The following is an 18084-nucleotide window of genomic DNA, read 5'->3' on the forward strand; positions in this document are numbered from 1 at the left end:
CTAATATTTTTGTTGTATCTTAAATGTCTAGCCCGACTCCGCGGGCGTTACGACAATACCATAATCCAATAGACGATACAAGTTCAAACAATTCTAATGCAACTAAATATAAAGAAGAAGAATCAAAGATACAATACATAGTTCTTAATGAATAGAGGGTGTAAAGAGCCCAAACCATAACTCCTATTTTGTTGTCATTAATGCACAACTGTGCATTTAATATTTGTATAATCCTAGATAGGCATGCCATCTTTGATTTCCTCTTTTTCAAATACAAGTTTTGAAGGGTAAAATATAGTTTTTAAAAGCATTAGTTACAAGGTTCTGTAAATAAGAAAAAGGGAGTGGATATTGATTCTACTACGTGTCTGATCTTCTCTATACATATGGAGGAGACTCACCATCTATTTTACTAGTGTAATTTGGCGATGGAGGTGGATGGTTGGATATCAACATTCATTCTTTCACTAGTATTGGTGATATGTTTCAATGGCCAAACCATAACTCCTATTTTGTAGTCATTAATGCACAAATTGTGCATTCAATCGTAGATAGGCATGCCATCTTTGATTTCATCTTTTACAAATACAAGTTTTGAAAGGTAAAATACAAGTTTTTAAAGGCATTAGTTACAAGGTTCTTTAAATAAGAAAGGGGGAATGGATATTGATTCTACTGTGTCGATCTGCTCTATACATGTGGAGGAGACTCACCATCTATTTTACTCATGTGATTTGGCGATGGAGGTGTGACAGCGTGTGAAACGATGGTTGGATATCGACATTCATTCTTTCACTAGTATTGGTTATATGTTTCAATGGCTAGACTCTTACTATGTGTTGGCGGTGAAGAAGAGTATATTGGATTCAATATTTATTATCGTGCTTTGGATGTTATGTTCATATCAAAATTCACTTATATTTTATTCAAAGAAATATCATAAGGCAAGTCTATTCGAACTATAGTGACGTTCACTTTTAATTGGTTCTAACTATAGAAATGTAAAGCTAAGTATAATTAGACAGTTTGGGTTAGAAATCTCATTATGTAATTTCCTTTCCTTTTTATTTTTGCTGGCATCTAGCTAGTTTTTTTTAGTAAACTTTGATGCCTTTAAAAAAAAGTGACGTTTTAAACAAATATCTTGCTAATACAGTTAAAGATTAAATCACTTGTAACATTATTAGATGGAAATGCAATTTCAGTTGCTAGTGAGTATTTCTAGAGCTTGAGAAGTATGAAAATGGTTTAAATTTTTTCTTAAGTTTAAATATATGGGGTTGATGGGTTACGAATTCACAACCTTATAACAAAATTGCAGGCGAGGTCTATGATTTCGTTGGCTATATATTTTGGATCGTATTCTTGATTTTTAGTTATTTTTTTTATTAAATTTCTTTTTTCTCTAATAAATTAAAAGCTACTTATTATAATTGGTTGATTCACACTTATGGCGCCTACCCAAACTTTCTCTCCACGCCCACCTTAAAGTCATTGACAAATTCACCCCTTATCCATAAAACTACGATTTTAATAAAATTCCCTATTATATAATTGTTACAGGCATTATTTTATATATAATGCTAAACTATAATTTAAAATTGATAACTCAATTTTTTTCATCTTTCTTATAAAAAAATATTTAACAAAATATCGTATCATGTTAATCTAAGTAGACCCATTGCATTATGTTGCATTTAGTTGATAAAGGGCAACACTTCCATATTATAAATATCTCTTTTATCTTTGTATATAGAAAATTAAAAAGTAACATAGTTTTTAGAGTTTTAGATTAAAAAAAAACTCTTAAAAAATTAAGTTGCTTTTAGTTTTTAATAGAACTGAAACTTTAAATCCATAAACTATTTCAAATAGCATTCGACAAAAAAACCATTTTATAGTTTTGCAAATCGACTTAATTACCATTTTTTAAATCAATGACATGTTTTAGATAAGTCATTTTATGTAATTTTACACGTTTTGGAATCTTACAACAACTTTTGTCAAACACTTATATACAAATAAAAGTTTCAGCTTTCAACTTCCAGCTACCAGCTACTACCAATTAGTTTTGTCGAACACGTTCATAATAAGCCACTTATTTTAACAGTTGTCTCCAACCAAAACGATATACTAAATGAAATACTTTCATCCTATCTTTACAAAAGCTTAAGGGTGGTTGGTCATTCTCTTTCTTTTACTTTCTAGCATTTCTTCTCTTCTACGTCAACGCCACATCAGCTACTAATTAAAAACTATGTAATGCAAGTGAACCAAGGATCATCGAGATACCTGTAGGCTTGAATGAGACAAAATAGTGGGGACATCAAGAATGGTGTTCCCGGCGACACAACGGTACCACATCGAAAAAAAACTTCAATCCAACTTATATTTAGAGCACACCGATCACCCTAATGCATAACCGTCCTCGAGGTGTATGCACATGAGATACTTGTATTGTTATAATTTGATGATAAGTCAATTACAATTTTTCTTTCTTATTAAAATTTTAAAGATATTTTTACTGAATTCATAAGAGCATTGGATATGGGCCGGTGTTATAACGCCATCTTACATGTCACATCAACCTTAACACCACCATAACACCATATAGGAAATATGTTCCAATGTTATAACTTGTTAAGAGGTAGAAAAAGGTAGAGAGAAAGAGAAAGAGGGAAGAAAAATGATTTTGATTGGTTCTTATTCTCGTTTCAATAAGTTGTGACGAGCACGAGAAGTGCCATAACGAGAAGAAACGAGAAGGGGGGCGTCACGACGGCGTTTTCGTGTGCCACATCATCCGGTTGCTTCTCGTTGTTGGCCCATACCGCATCGTCTAAGAGGTACAAATTTAATATGATGGTGATGTATTTGTATACATGAAAATATGACTTTTGGTTTCCTTAATGTGTTAGTTTTCCAAGATTTCTTTGGAAGAAAGAAAGAAATTCTACCTCTTCACACCGTTCTTTATATACCCGACCCAAAATTCATTCCATTTTCATAACCTCATAGCGATCGAAATCGCTTCTCTCTTCGCGGCTCACGGCTACGCGTTTCGATCAATTTCCTATCATCCAATCTAACTGGGTTTTCTTTCTTATCGTTAATAATCATTCGGAGCTATTTTATCTTCGTTTTCGCAAGCGTTGTTTCTGTTTCTTTCAAGGGTTGTTATCACTTCAGTCTCTCACATGGCTTCTTCGTCAATCGTGATCAAGGTTTGTTCTTAACGCTTCGTTATCGTTTAAATTGTATAACCTTATGTCTTAATATCTATGTTCGTTCAATCTGAGCCAGATTTTAGTATTGTGTTCTCTCGTGTTTCGTTTTTTTTTTTGGGTAATTTTTTCTTTGTATTGTTTTTAAAGATGATTTTTTATGCGAATTGAACGTTATTGGGTGCTGTTTTGGAGCTAGGGTTAGGGTTTTTGTTTAACCGTTTGTGATGAGGACGATTGGTGCTGTTTTTCTGAAACCTTATATCGCCCTGTTTCTAAGTGGGTTTGATTTCGAGTTATTATTGATTTCTATCATCATATACAGTGTATTGAAGGGTGAAGGTGGTAACTCATCAGGTTGAAACCCTTAAGTATGAAAATACTCGTTATCTATTTGTTAATGTAAATTAAAAGAAAACTACGTATTTCATGCAAGTTTCATGCATCTTATCTGCAGTTTGGTTAATCTTAGCTTAAATATCTGGATATATTTGTGAACTTTTTTGCAGGTTAAGTTCGGTAAAACTCTCAGGCGCTTCAGTGCATCCATCAATGACAATAATCTTGCTCTTGACACTGTTGCTTTGAGGGAAAAGATACGTAGTCTCTTCAACTTCAATCCTGATGTTGATTTTACTCTCACATACGTTGATGAAGATGGAGATGCAGTCACTCTTGCCGATGATGATGATCTTCGTGATGTTGTTGGACAGTCTCTGAACCCTTTAAGGATCACTGTCAAGCTTGAAAATGGCAGCCATGGTGAATCATCTGGGACCCCAACACTAACAACGTTCCCCCTGAGAACATCACAACCCCAGATCCCTTTTGGACCAATTCCAAATGTGTTGTCTGAATTTCTTAAATCTATGCCTGAACCCCTGCGTGATCAAATTACAAAACTGCCCCTCGAGTTGGCATCCAAAGCAACACCCTCTACCCCTGTGATATCTGAGCTTGTGGAAAAGATGACACATGCATACTTGAATCAAATTTCTGGTTCCATGGCTACACCAAGGGCCCACACATCTACTGGTGAGTCATCAACTGTGAAGAATAATAAGCCTGAAGCTGAAAGTTCAAACTCAAAGAACAAAGAGAAGGTTGAAAAGACGTCTGAAGGTGTGAAGTTTAAAGATGTTCAACCACCAAAACCCATGGATCTTAATGCTCCTTACTTCGACTATGAAGCTTTTCCATCAGCTGTGGAAGGGTATAATGGGAATTCCTCTACTGAGAAAAACAAAGACACTACCGATAGTGTGGAGAACAAGAAAGATTCCGGATGGGCTCAGGGGATGGTGAATGCAACAAATCAATGCCCATTTTCAGGGATGCCATTACCTAATGAGTCATATCATCATCATCCTTCTCGTGGACATGGTCATCATCATCATTGGAAAAGATATGGCCATGGAAATGGCTTGGGAAGTCTGGTATTCCATAGAGGTGTTCGTTGTGATGGTTGTGGAGTCCACCCGATAACCGGGCCCCGTTTCAAATCCAAAGTGTAAGTAAAATCATGAATCTTTGTTGTTAAATTCAAATCCATCTTTTTTTTTTTTTCTAAACTTTTTATACTTTTTGCAGGAAGGAAGATTATGATTTATGCAGTGATTGTTTTGCTGGAATGGGAAATGTTTCTGATTACATAAGAATGGATCGTCCGACTAATGCTGTTAGGCATCATATGCCTTTCAGAGGTTACCACGATCCTGTAAGTAGTTTTCTTTTTCTTTTTTCTTTTTATTATATTTGGTTTTTATATGGTGATATTGAGTGTATGTTTTGGGTTTTGGTAGTCTGTTCGTATTCCAACTCCTGGTTTGCCTCATGCTTTGAGGGCTCCTGGAAGTAAGTTGCCAAGGGCAAAGCTTGATAGCAGATTCATTCTTGATGTGAATGTTCTTGATGGAACAATCATGGCTCCTTTCACTAATTTTACTAAAATCTGGAGGATGAGGAATAATGGGACTGTTATTTGGCCATGTGGTTCACAGCTTCAATGGATTGGAGGTGATAGGTTGAGCAATTCAGTCTCTGTTGACATTGAGGTTTGTAGCTATACTATTACTACCTTCTTCTTTCTTTTAAATCAAATCTCTTTCATAGTGTTTGGTATAATGGAATCATGAATTGAATGGAATGAGAAAGAATCTGTTTGTTTTGTCAATTTTCATTCCTTGTGTGTTTTTTTGTTCCGTTATTCTTTTCCATTCCGTTCTTTCAAGCCAGCCAAACATGATATTGATAATGGAATGTAATGACTCATTCCATTCCCGTGTTTGATTCTCTCAGATTCCAAGTGATGGGTTGGGTGTGGAGCAGGAGCTTGACATTGCAGTTGACTTTAATGCCCCTGAGCTTCCAGGTCGATACATTTCATACTGGCGTATGGCATCGCCATCTGGACAGAAGTTTGGACAGCGTGTTTGGGTCTTAATCCAGGTGGATTCCTCCATGAAAGACATGGGTGAAACCCAAATTAATCTCAACCTGCCACCTGTCAAGATGAACATCCCCCCTGTGGGCCCTATCCCTGAGCCTGAGGTTATCAATGAAAACACAAATCTTACTGGAAACAATTTGATCAAGGTCAATGATTCTACAGAAAATACACCTCCTGCTAATAATCAGGACATGGATTTTCCCATCAATGACACCTTGATTATCACTAGTAATGGCATGGCTACTACTTCTACTACTGTTTCACCACCAGTGGGGCCCACTGCTAGCTCTCCTGTTTTCCGATCTGCTGAGGTGGAAAATGCTTTGGGTATCGTTTCTACAGAGCCGCCTGCTTATCCTACTGTGGACTTCTCTGAAGTGCCGCCTGTGATTACTGGTGCCACCTCGTCTCCGGTGGTGGTGGTGGACCCATCTGGATCTCCTCAGGAGGGAAGTGAGGATCATCTTCTTCAGGAGGAGAGTCTGTTGGTGGAGCTGGAATCAATGGGGTTTAAGCAGTTGGATTTGAACAAGGAGGTGTTGAGGATGAACAATTATGATCTTGAGAAATCGGTTGATGATCTTTGTGGTGTTTCAGAGTGGGATCCGATGCTTGAGGAGTTGCAGGAAATGGTGAGTGTTGTTGAATTCTGTGTTTTTTAGGGTTTGTTTGATTGATGATGATTGTGTGATAATAAATATGTTGTGTTGTTTGTTTTAGGGTTTTGTTGATGAGGAGGCGAACAGGAGGCTTTTGAAGAAGAACAACGGAAGCATCAAGCGTGTGGTGATGGATCTCATCAATGGAGAGAGGGCTTGATTGAAGAAGTCGCTTTTTAAGTGATGATTATCTAAATAAATTGAAGTGGATCAAGACTTGTTTTTTTTTTTTTTATGTGTGTGTGTGTTGTGTGTGTTGGTGAATAATGAAGGATGTTTATGTGTGGGTTTATTATTTTTTATGTGTGGGGTTGATGGTTTCTTGGTTTATGGAACTTTGTGCTGTATGCTCTCATTATATGACGTTGTTTGTAATATAAGATGGGTTTTTGTTTGTGTATATGTTTGCTTTGATTATTTAAAATATTTTGTTATTTTGTTCATTAAATATTTAATAAGTATGTTATATGAATAATGTATACATGTAAAGCACCTTTGGCCTTGGGTGCATGAATTTGGGCAACATCCTCTTTGAATAAGTTGTTGTCAACTCTGAACACTTGCCGTACAACATCATCTTTGATAGCAACATGATCAATATAAATCATGTCATATATTTTGAGTAGAGCTGAACAAACCGGATCGGATCAAATCCGCCCCATGTGGACCTCTATTAAATAATCCCATTATTAAATATTGAACTACGGTTTATTGATTGAAACGAATTGTGATGGTTTTAAACCTTCACAAATTCTAAATTTAAGTTTCTAATCATCGTCATTCGGTGTCTAATATTGATTTTTATTTTGTATTACCGTTGGATTAAGTTTTGTATATATACATAGGAAACATGCATGAAAGTATCGAAACTTACTCAACTCCTTCCATTTTCTTATAATGTACTTTCTATTTTAGATGGTCAATAATGGTCAATAAGTTGGTTTCATGGTTTGAAAAAAAGTTTATTTTTAAGGTTGGTTTTGAGAATGCGTATGACTCTATTAGTTGGGATTATTTAGATTAGATTATGAGTTTTATGGGTTTTAGCGACAAGTGAAGATCATGGATTCGTGGTATGTTTAAAAATGCTAGATCTTTGGTACTTTTGAAAGGTAGTCCTTTTGAAGAGTTTCCTTTTCAGAGGGTTAAGGCGGGATGACCGATTTCTCCTTTTTTGTTTATTATTGTCATGAAAGGTCTTCATGTGGCAATGATAGATACCGTGAGGGAGAGAGTGTTTCGAGGTGTTCCTTTGGGAACATGAGACTTGCTTATTTCTCATCTTTTTATGCGGATAATGTTCTTTTTATAAGTGAGTGGATGAGAGAAACGTGTGAAATCTCATTTGTATTCTTTGGTGTTTTTATATGGTTTCAGGTTTAAAGATCAATCTTTGTAAATTTAGATTACTAGGAATGGTGGTGACGGATACTGAAGTTTCTTTGTTGGCTACTATTACTGGTTGCTCTTCATTTACTTTCCTTTTACTATTGGAATCCCAATTGGGGAATCTATGGTGCGAGTAAAAGGGTGGGATCAATCTATGACCAACAACACAAAGCAGGACCGCCTCAACCCACTACTACCATATGTCGACATATAAACAATTTGGATCAAGTATGCACATAATACAGACAAACAACAATCATACAGCTCATTACCGCCTACTAGTCCTCTCACAACACACAGTCCCGCTACCAGCTAACCTCCATGAAATGCGTAACCATAAGTACCCAGAGGTGCGATAGCCACCCGAACAGATGATCCTATTCTACAGCCACAACCAAACAAGGAACGGGCAAGAAAGCCTAGATCAATAGTTCTCAAGCTATCCTACATGACCACATACAGTCCTTAGGGCACTCCACTAGATGATAACCAGTAAGCACCGAGAGTCATACAGATCTAACAGATCACTATAGCATAGCAACATCCTACATACTAGGATACAAATCTAATGGATCACTACAACATAACAACATCCTACATACCAGGATACAGATCTAACGGATCACTACAGCATAGCAACATCCTACATACCAGGATACAGATCTAACGGATCACTACAGCATAGCAACATCCTACATACCAGGATACAGATCTAACGAATCACTACATCATAACAACATCCTACATACCAGGATACAAGTCTAACGGATCACTATAGCATAGCAACATACCATATATCGACAATCTAAAGAATGCATAACCATACATACTTAGAGGTGAGATTAGGGATGTCAACGGGATCAAACGCGAGCGGAAATAGTTGCCCCTGCCCCCGCCCCCGAAATTAGTTGTTGCCCCCGCCCCCGGATCCCCCGTTTACATAGCCCCCGGTCCCGCCCCCGGTTACCTCCATCGCCCCTGGTCCCGCCCGTTCCCCCGGTTCTCCCGGTTTATAGGCTTAAAATTGGATTATTTTTTTTTTGCTAAAAATCTGCTTTGTTTTGGGCTAAAAAGACTATTTTTAATAACTTTAAAGGCTTAAAATCTAATCTTTTAGAAACCAAAAAATTAAAAATCCAACATTACGAATCTAACATTACAAAACGACAATTCCAACAATCTTACAAACATAAAATACGACAAATCCAACATTACAAATGTAAAATACGACAAATGCAACATTACAAATATAAAATACTGACATGTCCAAAAATATATGACCAATTCACTACATCTTCAATATCTTTTAATTGCCTAAACCTAGAATTAGAAAATCTATTTTGTATATGTATTTTATATTAAATATATATTTTTTTACACAAATGTACAATCGGGGCCCCCGCGGGAGTATGGGACGGAAATACCGACTCCCGACCCCGGTCCCGAAAATAAACGGGGTTTAATTCTGCCCCCGCCCCCGCTCCCAGTTTTTTTAATATTGTAATCCCGTACGGTATCGGGGTCCCATGGGAACGGGGTCCCGCGGGGGTTTTTGACATCCCTAGGTGAGATAGACACCCGGACAGGTGATCCTACTTTAGAGCCACAACCAAACAAGGAACATGAAAGAAAGCCTAGATCAAAAGTTCTTAGGCATTCCTACATGACTACATAGAGTACCTAGGGCACTCTACTAGATGATAACCAATAAGTATAGGTAGACATACAGATCTACAGATCACTACCGCATAGCAACATCCTACATACCAAGATACAGATCTAACAGATCACTACAGCATAACAACATCCTATGTACCAAAATGCAGATCTAACAGATCACTACAACATAGCAACATCCTATACCAGGATATATATCTAACTGGTCACTACAGCATAGCAACATACTAAATACCAACAATCCAAGGAATGCATAACCGTATATATTCATAGGTGAGATAGACACCCAGACAGGTGATCTTATTCTAGAGCCACAACCAAACAAGGAACATGCAAGAAAGTCTAGATCAAGAGTCCTCAGTCTATCCTACATGACTATATACAATACCTATGACATCCTTCTACTAAAATATAACCAAAACTAGTGGGCCAACATTGGTGTGACATCCCCATTTTCACGGCCAGAAAAGACCGATTTTGTTTATGCTTTATTTGAAAATCAGAGTAATATTTTAAATAAAAGTGTTGCGGAATTTGTTCCCAGAAAAACATGATAAATACGTTATCAAAGCATTTCCTAAATTCGTATTATATTCATTTTAAAACGTTGGGATGTCATCGTTAATATAGAAACATAAGCATAAACAGAACTTACATTCATTAACACTTGTGATTTACATCTCCTTAATCTCTCAGTGTAATGTAACTTCATATCGACACCTGTGATACAAATAAACTTAAGTGAGTCAGGTTGGGAAACCTGGTGAGTACATAGGGATTTCAATCCCACAATGTTATATTATATATATAATTTAGAACTCACAAAATATACAATTTCACCATATATATATATATATATATATATAAGCAACTCTTACCCCACCCCGTCGTTCCTCCCAAAGACACTATCCATACTCTCAGACCTTAAACTTTACCTCTTTACTTAATCCATACTCTCGGATCTAATCCATGCTCTCGGATTAATAACTGTGCCCATTCCATACTCTCATACTAGGGACAAATGTCTATGTCTAAATCCATACTCCCCGATTAATGACAAATAACTATGTCCTATCCATACTCCCGGATTAAGGACAACTGACTATGTCTTAATCCATACTCCCGGATTAATGACAATTGACTATTTCCAATCCATACTCTCGGACTAGGGACAATGACTATGTCTAATCCATGCTCCCAGATCAATGACATATTTTAACGTTCTATTCTCCGTGTATATCTCACTCGTACTCATAAGAAGATACTACCCAATATTCCTCATAATGTTAATTTAGGTGTACTCTTTATCCTAAATCATCATATATTATCAGGTATGTTCTTTAACACGTATCTCAGGCAGCATCAAATAATTCGCACATAAACATATATTTAATACTTCAATCAATACTTGTATTAAAATCATGTTCATGAAAGGGACTATGCACTCACTTGTTAAGGTGGTGATTTCGAACTCAGACAGCGCTTCGCTTCTTAAAAATAATTTCCTTCGACGAAACCTAGTATTATTACCACTAGATTTTAGTCTAATATTTACCGTGACTAATTATTAGTCTTATTATTATTATTATTATTATTATTATTATTATTATTATATAAGCGTTTAAACAATATTTTCCAACCACTATGTACAGACAGCGGCCAGACATAAAACACTAGAGGACAGGACCATTTTGACATATAGCACTTCTGAAATCCAACAACCCTATGCGGCCCTTTAAACCAGATTCCTCATATCGCGAGTAGTTAAAAAGATATTAGAACGACACTTATAGAAGTCATAATAATAGCCCAAATATTTATTATAAGTTCATAATAACAATACTAATTTTAAATATAAGCTATATTTAAAATAGGGTAAGCATAACTTACTTACAAGGGGGTTTTAGCTAGGAGACGAACTCTGCAGGGGCAGAACTTCGTCGTTGAATCTTTCTTAATGATACCTTCTTAATGATATATACATATGTATATATATGTGTACGTATATACGATTTATACTTTATTTTAATACGTAAATATGTTATTATAATTTGTAACTTGTTCATACGAACTTTGTTTTTGACGCTCTTTATATCCAGGCGTAGATGGAGACGTACTCTACAGCTTTCATTTAGACTCTGTCGGCTAGTTTTGACTTTATTTTTAAAGTTGTATTTTTAACAGGCCGGGACAGGAAAAGTCCGTTAAAAATTCATAACTTCTTCATCCGACGTCCATTTTCTTCTATATTTTTACCGTTGCGCTACTATTAGTGAGATCTTCAATTCTCATTTAGGTTGCGTTGGCCAAAAATCGATCGATCTAAAATTCAAATTTCGGGTTGTGCACTGCTATGCCAAATCTTAGAAAAATCATAACTTCCTCATACGAAGTCAGATTTTGACGTTATTTTTATGCACACTCTTGGTTTAACGTATATTACAACTTTCATTTAGATATCTAAGGCTAAAAATTAGTTTATCAAAAATTCACGTTTTACGTTACGCCGCGTCGTGCCGGTTTCGCCGTAAAACTTCAACGGGCCATAACTTCTTCGTTATAACTCGGATTTCGGCGTTCTTTATATGTACGGAACCCTTGTAACATATACTATAACTTGGTTAAGATTAATCCTTATAAATAATATTCCATCAAAAACTCATTTTTGATGCTCATTGTCTCTAAATTGACTAGCCCAGATCTGAGGGCGTTACAATTATCTCCCCCTTAGGATGATTACGTCCCAGAATCATCAATGAAACAGGGATTGTTTAATGACTCCATACGTTATCCTAGGTAATAATCGTAACTCTATGTTTCTTTGAATGAGTATCTAACTCCTGGTTTTCTTGACTGCAAGTAGTGCTCGATCTTGCACCCGCTCTCTATCTCATGTTAGACTCCAAATTATGACCTTCCAGTCACAATCTTGATCCTTATTGGAGACAAACTTAATATAAGTTCTTTTATTCCTACAATGGACCGATGTGTCATATTCTAATGATCTATCATCGTATGTTGCAACGCTTATACTTAGGTCTCTCAGAGTCAAATTTCCAGAACAGACTATACCTTCCTTCATGTTCTAATGTGATATAATCACACCTTAAAAGGTAGCATTTCTAGCTACAAGCAATTATCGCGATACCTCTACTGATCGTTTTGATTATTTTTTATTTCAATATTTTGTCTTAAGTCAAATGCGACACCGAACTTGGTTCTCTGAACCATTTAACATACTCATCTTAGTCGGACTCGATTTGGTATAACCACTTGGGTCGGAACAACAATCATCTTTTTAGTCATTACCGAAACGATGGTAACAACATACATGAACAAAACAGAATCAATTACTAGCGCCTTGGTAACCTTGTGACTTTCCCTGATCCAAGTGTGAGTCCTGTGCTTCCGATAGTATAGGCCTCTACTACCATTCACACCTACTCATACTCGTCCCAAGTATTGTCCCGCAGTTTTTCCAAGTCACCATAAAAGAATTTCACATAGTCATTTAACACATATGAATGTGTCCAAATAAAAATTTCCCTAGACTCTACTAGGACTTCTTCCATGCGTATCTTCAATCATCAATTATGCTTCAACTCGGTTGGTGGTGGAAATGCCAAACAATGGGATAACTTCACGGATTATACCAATAAAAATATTTCTTTCTGCCAATTGAAAGTGTACTTCTCCCGTACTAAACATATTATTTATTAGATGCATTCTAAAGGCAAGATGCCTTTCTTACGATATCTTCCGATAGGTGTCATTCACTATCATAAGCCTTTTCATTTCCTCCATTTACTCAATTCTCTACGAGTCTTCACCATGACGTTATGTTCACGGAAGCATGCTGTAACACCCATAAAATTCAAGCCAATTTAAAACTTTTTAAACAATCCAAAAACCATTAGTTATTACAAAACTTGTTTTCAAAAGGCATAATATCAGAGTATCCCAGAAACATAAACATAAATATGAGGAGCTGTATGATCACGCCTTCGCCTTGCCGCGATCCCCTGATGTACCTGAAACAATAAACTGAAACTGTAAGCCCGAGGCTTAGTGAGTTCCCCAAAATACCGATACACTGCACATAATACATATACAAATAACAGCATGTACTGGGTCCACAACTTTACAGACTGGAATACCCCTGGGCCCACAGTGTGAGTCTGGATTGCCTACCGGGCCCACAGCTCACATCTGGATTGCCATCGAGCCCACAGTACGAGTCTGGATTGCCATCGAGCCCACAGTACGAGTCTGGATTGCCTACCGGGCCCACAACTCGTATCTGGAATGCTGTTAGGGTTTGTTGGTCACCGCACGAAGCGGTACATCCTCAACCCATCCCACATAACATATCAACATATAACATAACTACTGAGCATGCAGATAATGATATAACAACACAGGTAGTCCTACAGATCTACCTAACTGGCATAACCACTAGCATGCAACACTAACTCATACTCAACTTCTAACACTGCTAGGATAACATATCCAATGGGTCGGCATTGGTGCCTTAGACCCCTTAGCATAGTGAGGTAACTCACCTCGCACTGTCGACTCGAAGATAAACTCAAGCTCTTGGATTGCCGGTACAACTCCACCACCTGAATGCACCGTAGAACCATGCTTGTAAATTTTCAATTCCCAAAATACCCCAGAAGTCCAATAGTCAACCCTTGGTCAAAGTCAAAGTCAACTGTCAAGGTCAACATTCCATATTGACCTTAACTCGTCGAGTACCACCAACCACTCGCCGAGTTCCTTGCATATCCTGCTAACTCGCTGAGTCACTTGAGCGACTCGTCGAGTTCCTAATGTCAGTGGCCGCAAACTCCTTGGCCAACTCGTCGAGTTTCCCCTTTTACAACTCGTCGGGTTCATACGTGTCCAAAGGTTGGGAAAACCCTAGCCGACTCGCCGAGTCATTCGACTGACTCGCCGAGCCCAAGGCAATCTTCATCGGACTCGTCGAGCTATTCATCCAACTCGTCGAGTATATGACTATCTTCATATGACTCACCGAGTCGACCTTGCGACTCGTCGCGTCCCTTCAGTCCTTCAACCATACAGATGCTTTTTAAGTCATGCAAAGGCTCCATATTGCAGATCTAAGCTCCTAGGGCATACTTCTTACGTAAAGTTGCAAACTTTACGTACATGCAAGGTGCTAATGACTTAAATCAAGCTAAAGAAGTGGTTCTTAGGCAAGGGATCACACTAGCATGCTAAAGGCTGAGACTTTATGATTGTAAGGGCCAAGATGAGCCTAGATCTGAAGTTGCAACTTAAGATCTTGGTTCACCACTCAAATAAAGTACCAAAATGCCAAATGGCCCCAAAAGTCAAACATAGAAGGATCTAACTAAGAGAAGGTCAAGGTAATGACTTGATACCTTCAAATGATGCTAAGCTGGGGTAGACTTCAGATCTACACACGTTCCTTGCCTCACACTTCTTGATCTTCAAGCTCCTTGCAACAAAATCTTCCTTCCAACTTGAAAAATACACTAAATGGGGCACACGCACGAATTAGGGTTTCAGAGCTCAAGGGGACGGTGAGGGGAGGCCAAAGGAGGCTAATGATCCCTTAAATAGGGTGTGAAACCCCAAAAATTAGGGTTTCGTCCTTCAGCACCTACTCGCCGAGTCCGTTTTCGACTCGTCGAGTCGATCACTTAAGATATGCGACCAAAACCGTGCCTACTCGACGAGTCAGGGCATCCAACTCGTCGAGTCGACCTAAAAAGTTGGAAATACATGGTTGAAAGTTTGTACCTGAGAGTCGGGGCGTTACACATGCATCCAGTTTATTGAAACGAGAATATAGATAGAGAAGATTTAGACGTGTATTCCTCCTTATTACTCCGAAAAGTTACATGCCAGTTCTAATATCGTAATTAAACGTTTAGAAATCTGAACACATAAAATTTCCAGATCTGGTCGGCAACAGACCATAGATCCGATCAAATAATGGCATCATAAAGCATCACAAATCATCTAGCACATAAAGCAATTTAGGCATCTTCCCTAAATGAGCTAGTGCTCGTGTCTATTCAGGTGTGCTACCTAAAATATATTAGACACACTCCTCACGATCATCGCTTAGCATTCTAAGTTTATGTCTAGAAATAAATCTTTATTCCTAGTTCGCTTAAACTAATGCTATGATACCAATTGTGACATCCCCATTTTCACGGCCAGAAAAGACCGATTTTGTTTATGCTTTATTTGAAAATCAAAGTAATATTTTAAATAAAAGTGTTGTGGAATTTGTTCCCAGAAAAACATGATAAATACGTTATCAAATCATTTCCTAATAAATGTATTTTATTCATTTTAAAACGTTGGGATGTCATCGTCAATATAGAAACATAAGCACAAACAGAACTTACATTATTTAGGTTTCTATTACACATTATTTAGCATTCTAAGATATGTTTGACATTATTTAGGTTACATATGCATTGGCTGTTGGAGATGATATCTATCAGATGATCCTGGGTCATATAAAGATGTTATTATAAGTAAAGGAGCATCACATTAATGGTAGCAATGAATGGATAAATACAATCATTATAGAAGATTGGATCTAGTACCATTACCAAATTGAACAAAACCAGTAGGATGATGGGTCTTTAAAAGGAAAGAATGAATTATAGGGGTTGAATCGACGAGATTCAAAGCAAGGCTAGTGTCAAAGTGTTCTCACAAAAGGAAGCGACCAAATATCATGAAGTTTTCTCGCCTTTTGTGAAACACCAACCAATTCGGTTTCTATTAGCCATGGTACATGCGTTTAATTTGAGCTTGAGTAGATTGACATCAAATTCTTACATGGTAATTTACAAGATAATATTTACATTTCTCATTTTCCTTGATGCCAAGAAAGATCATGTGTATTTGCTAAAAAAATCTTTATGGTTTGAAACATTCCCTAAGGCGGTGGTACATAATTGTTGATTCATCTTTGATTTTTCATGGCTATGATTGAAATCAATTTGATGATTGTGTCTACTTGAATGAATTGTTTGATGGTTCCTACATATATTTGTTTTTACAGTGGATTCCATGTTAATTGTAGCTAATAATATGGCTAAAACTAATGACTTGAAATTTTTACTAAAAAGTGAATTCAAGATGAAGGATTTGATTGCAACAAAGTATATATTGGGCATAGAGATTTTGAGGGATAGAGGAGTAGGTTTTTAACAAAATTATAATGAGAAAGTCCCGCAATCATTCTATATGGATCAATCCCAACTAGCATGTCACCTTTAGCATCACATTTTAAACTATACTGCAACACAATACCAACGCAAATGAGAAGAGTTACATGAGCAATGTTCCATATCCTAGTGTTGTTGGAAGCCTCATGTATGATATGGTTTGTATTGGACCCAAGCTGGCCTGTACAGTTAACGTAGTGAGCAGGTTTATAAGCATTTCGGGGAAGGCTCATTGGAAAGCAGTTAAGTGGACTATGCGAAGAAAAGTGAGAAGTACCATTGGACAAGCAAATCACTTTTGGAATCACCTTTAATATTAATGTGTGACCAGGAATTTGGTGAACCAAATAAATAATCTAACCCAAACGAAATGGAGAGACCCAGATGGTGATTTTCGAAGGGATAAGTGTTTGATGTAGGTTGAGGATCATTAGGCCCGAGGACGTACATGACAAACACTTATCCCATGGGTGTGGGAGCCCACTGCAACATAGATTTGTTTAGATGTTTCGAGTTTACTTGTGTATGAGTTTGATCCTATAGTTCCTAGTGATTACGGTTATAAGTATATGTAGCAATGAATTCCAATGCAATCACTCTATCGAGTAATAGCAGAGTAATAGAAGAGTCTTCGATTCACGCCCATGGACGTAAGTCAAATGGACCCAACCATATTAATTATCTATGTCGTTTTTTATTGCTTTTCTTTGATTGCTTATGTAACAATAAAAATCACTTTACATATATGTATATATTTTTATTGTTTTTCTTTGATTGTTTGTGTAACAATAAAGAATCACATTAAATATATGATATATCGTAACAAACAATAAAGAAGCACATGTACTTTGAAAAAAAGAAGTACTATAGTTTTGAATAATTCAATGACTTTATATAGAATATTGTCATTCTTAGTAGATTTAAGAAACTATTAAAAATCAAAATCATACCCTAAATACTGGTATTATACATCCAAATAACGCCCGACTCCACAATTTCATGTGAATTACATTATAATTATTAATTAATTAAAACTATACCCTTTTAATAGAACTGTTCTTTCTTAAATCGTTACAAGTCTAAACTAGGGGGGAAAAGGTAATTAGCCGAGGGGCAGTTATGTAAAGTCGCTATCTCCTCCCACATGTTAAAGGGATCAGTTCCCATGTGCAACTCTTTTAATTTATTCATTCATTGCAGAATAACTTCCCACTCTCGTGCCCTGTTTTGTTGTTTTCTCTCCTCCAAAAGACAATCACCCAACGTCTTCAATGATTTTGTCTCCCAATCAACAACTCATCAATTTCTTTACCCTCAATTTTCATCAACACTTTATAAAAAAATAGATACATTTCGATTTTTAATGTCAAAAATACGATATAGAAAAGAAAATTCGACATAAAAAATATCAAAACGGGTTATCTAATTTCATACCCATTCCC

At 36.8% G+C, this 18084-nt stretch overlaps 1 protein-coding gene across 1 annotated transcript; it reads left to right on the forward strand.

Annotated features, from left to right (window-relative positions):
• The first annotated feature begins 2923 nt into the window (after positions 1 to 2923).
• Positions 2924 to 6732, forward strand: NBR1 (ubiquitin-associated (UBA)/TS-N domain-containing protein / octicosapeptide/Phox/Bemp1 (PB1) domain-containing protein). The gene is made up of 6 exons (XM_079044574.1): positions 2924 to 3224; positions 3734 to 4734; positions 4815 to 4941; positions 5027 to 5278; positions 5523 to 6305; positions 6394 to 6732. The coding sequence occupies exons 1-6, from the start codon at positions 3198 to 3200 to the stop codon at positions 6490 to 6492; spliced, it is 2289 nt and encodes a 762-aa protein (XP_078900700.1). The 5' UTR covers positions 2924 to 3197; the 3' UTR covers positions 6493 to 6732.
• Positions 6733 to 18084: the final 11352 nt, after the last annotated feature.

Source organism: Lactuca virosa, chromosome 4 (assembly GCF_052849685.1).
Source record: "Lactuca virosa cultivar CGN04683 chromosome 4, Lactuca_virosa_CGN04683_v6, whole genome shotgun sequence".
NCBI lineage: Eukaryota > Viridiplantae > Streptophyta > Magnoliopsida > Asterales > Asteraceae > Lactuca > Lactuca virosa.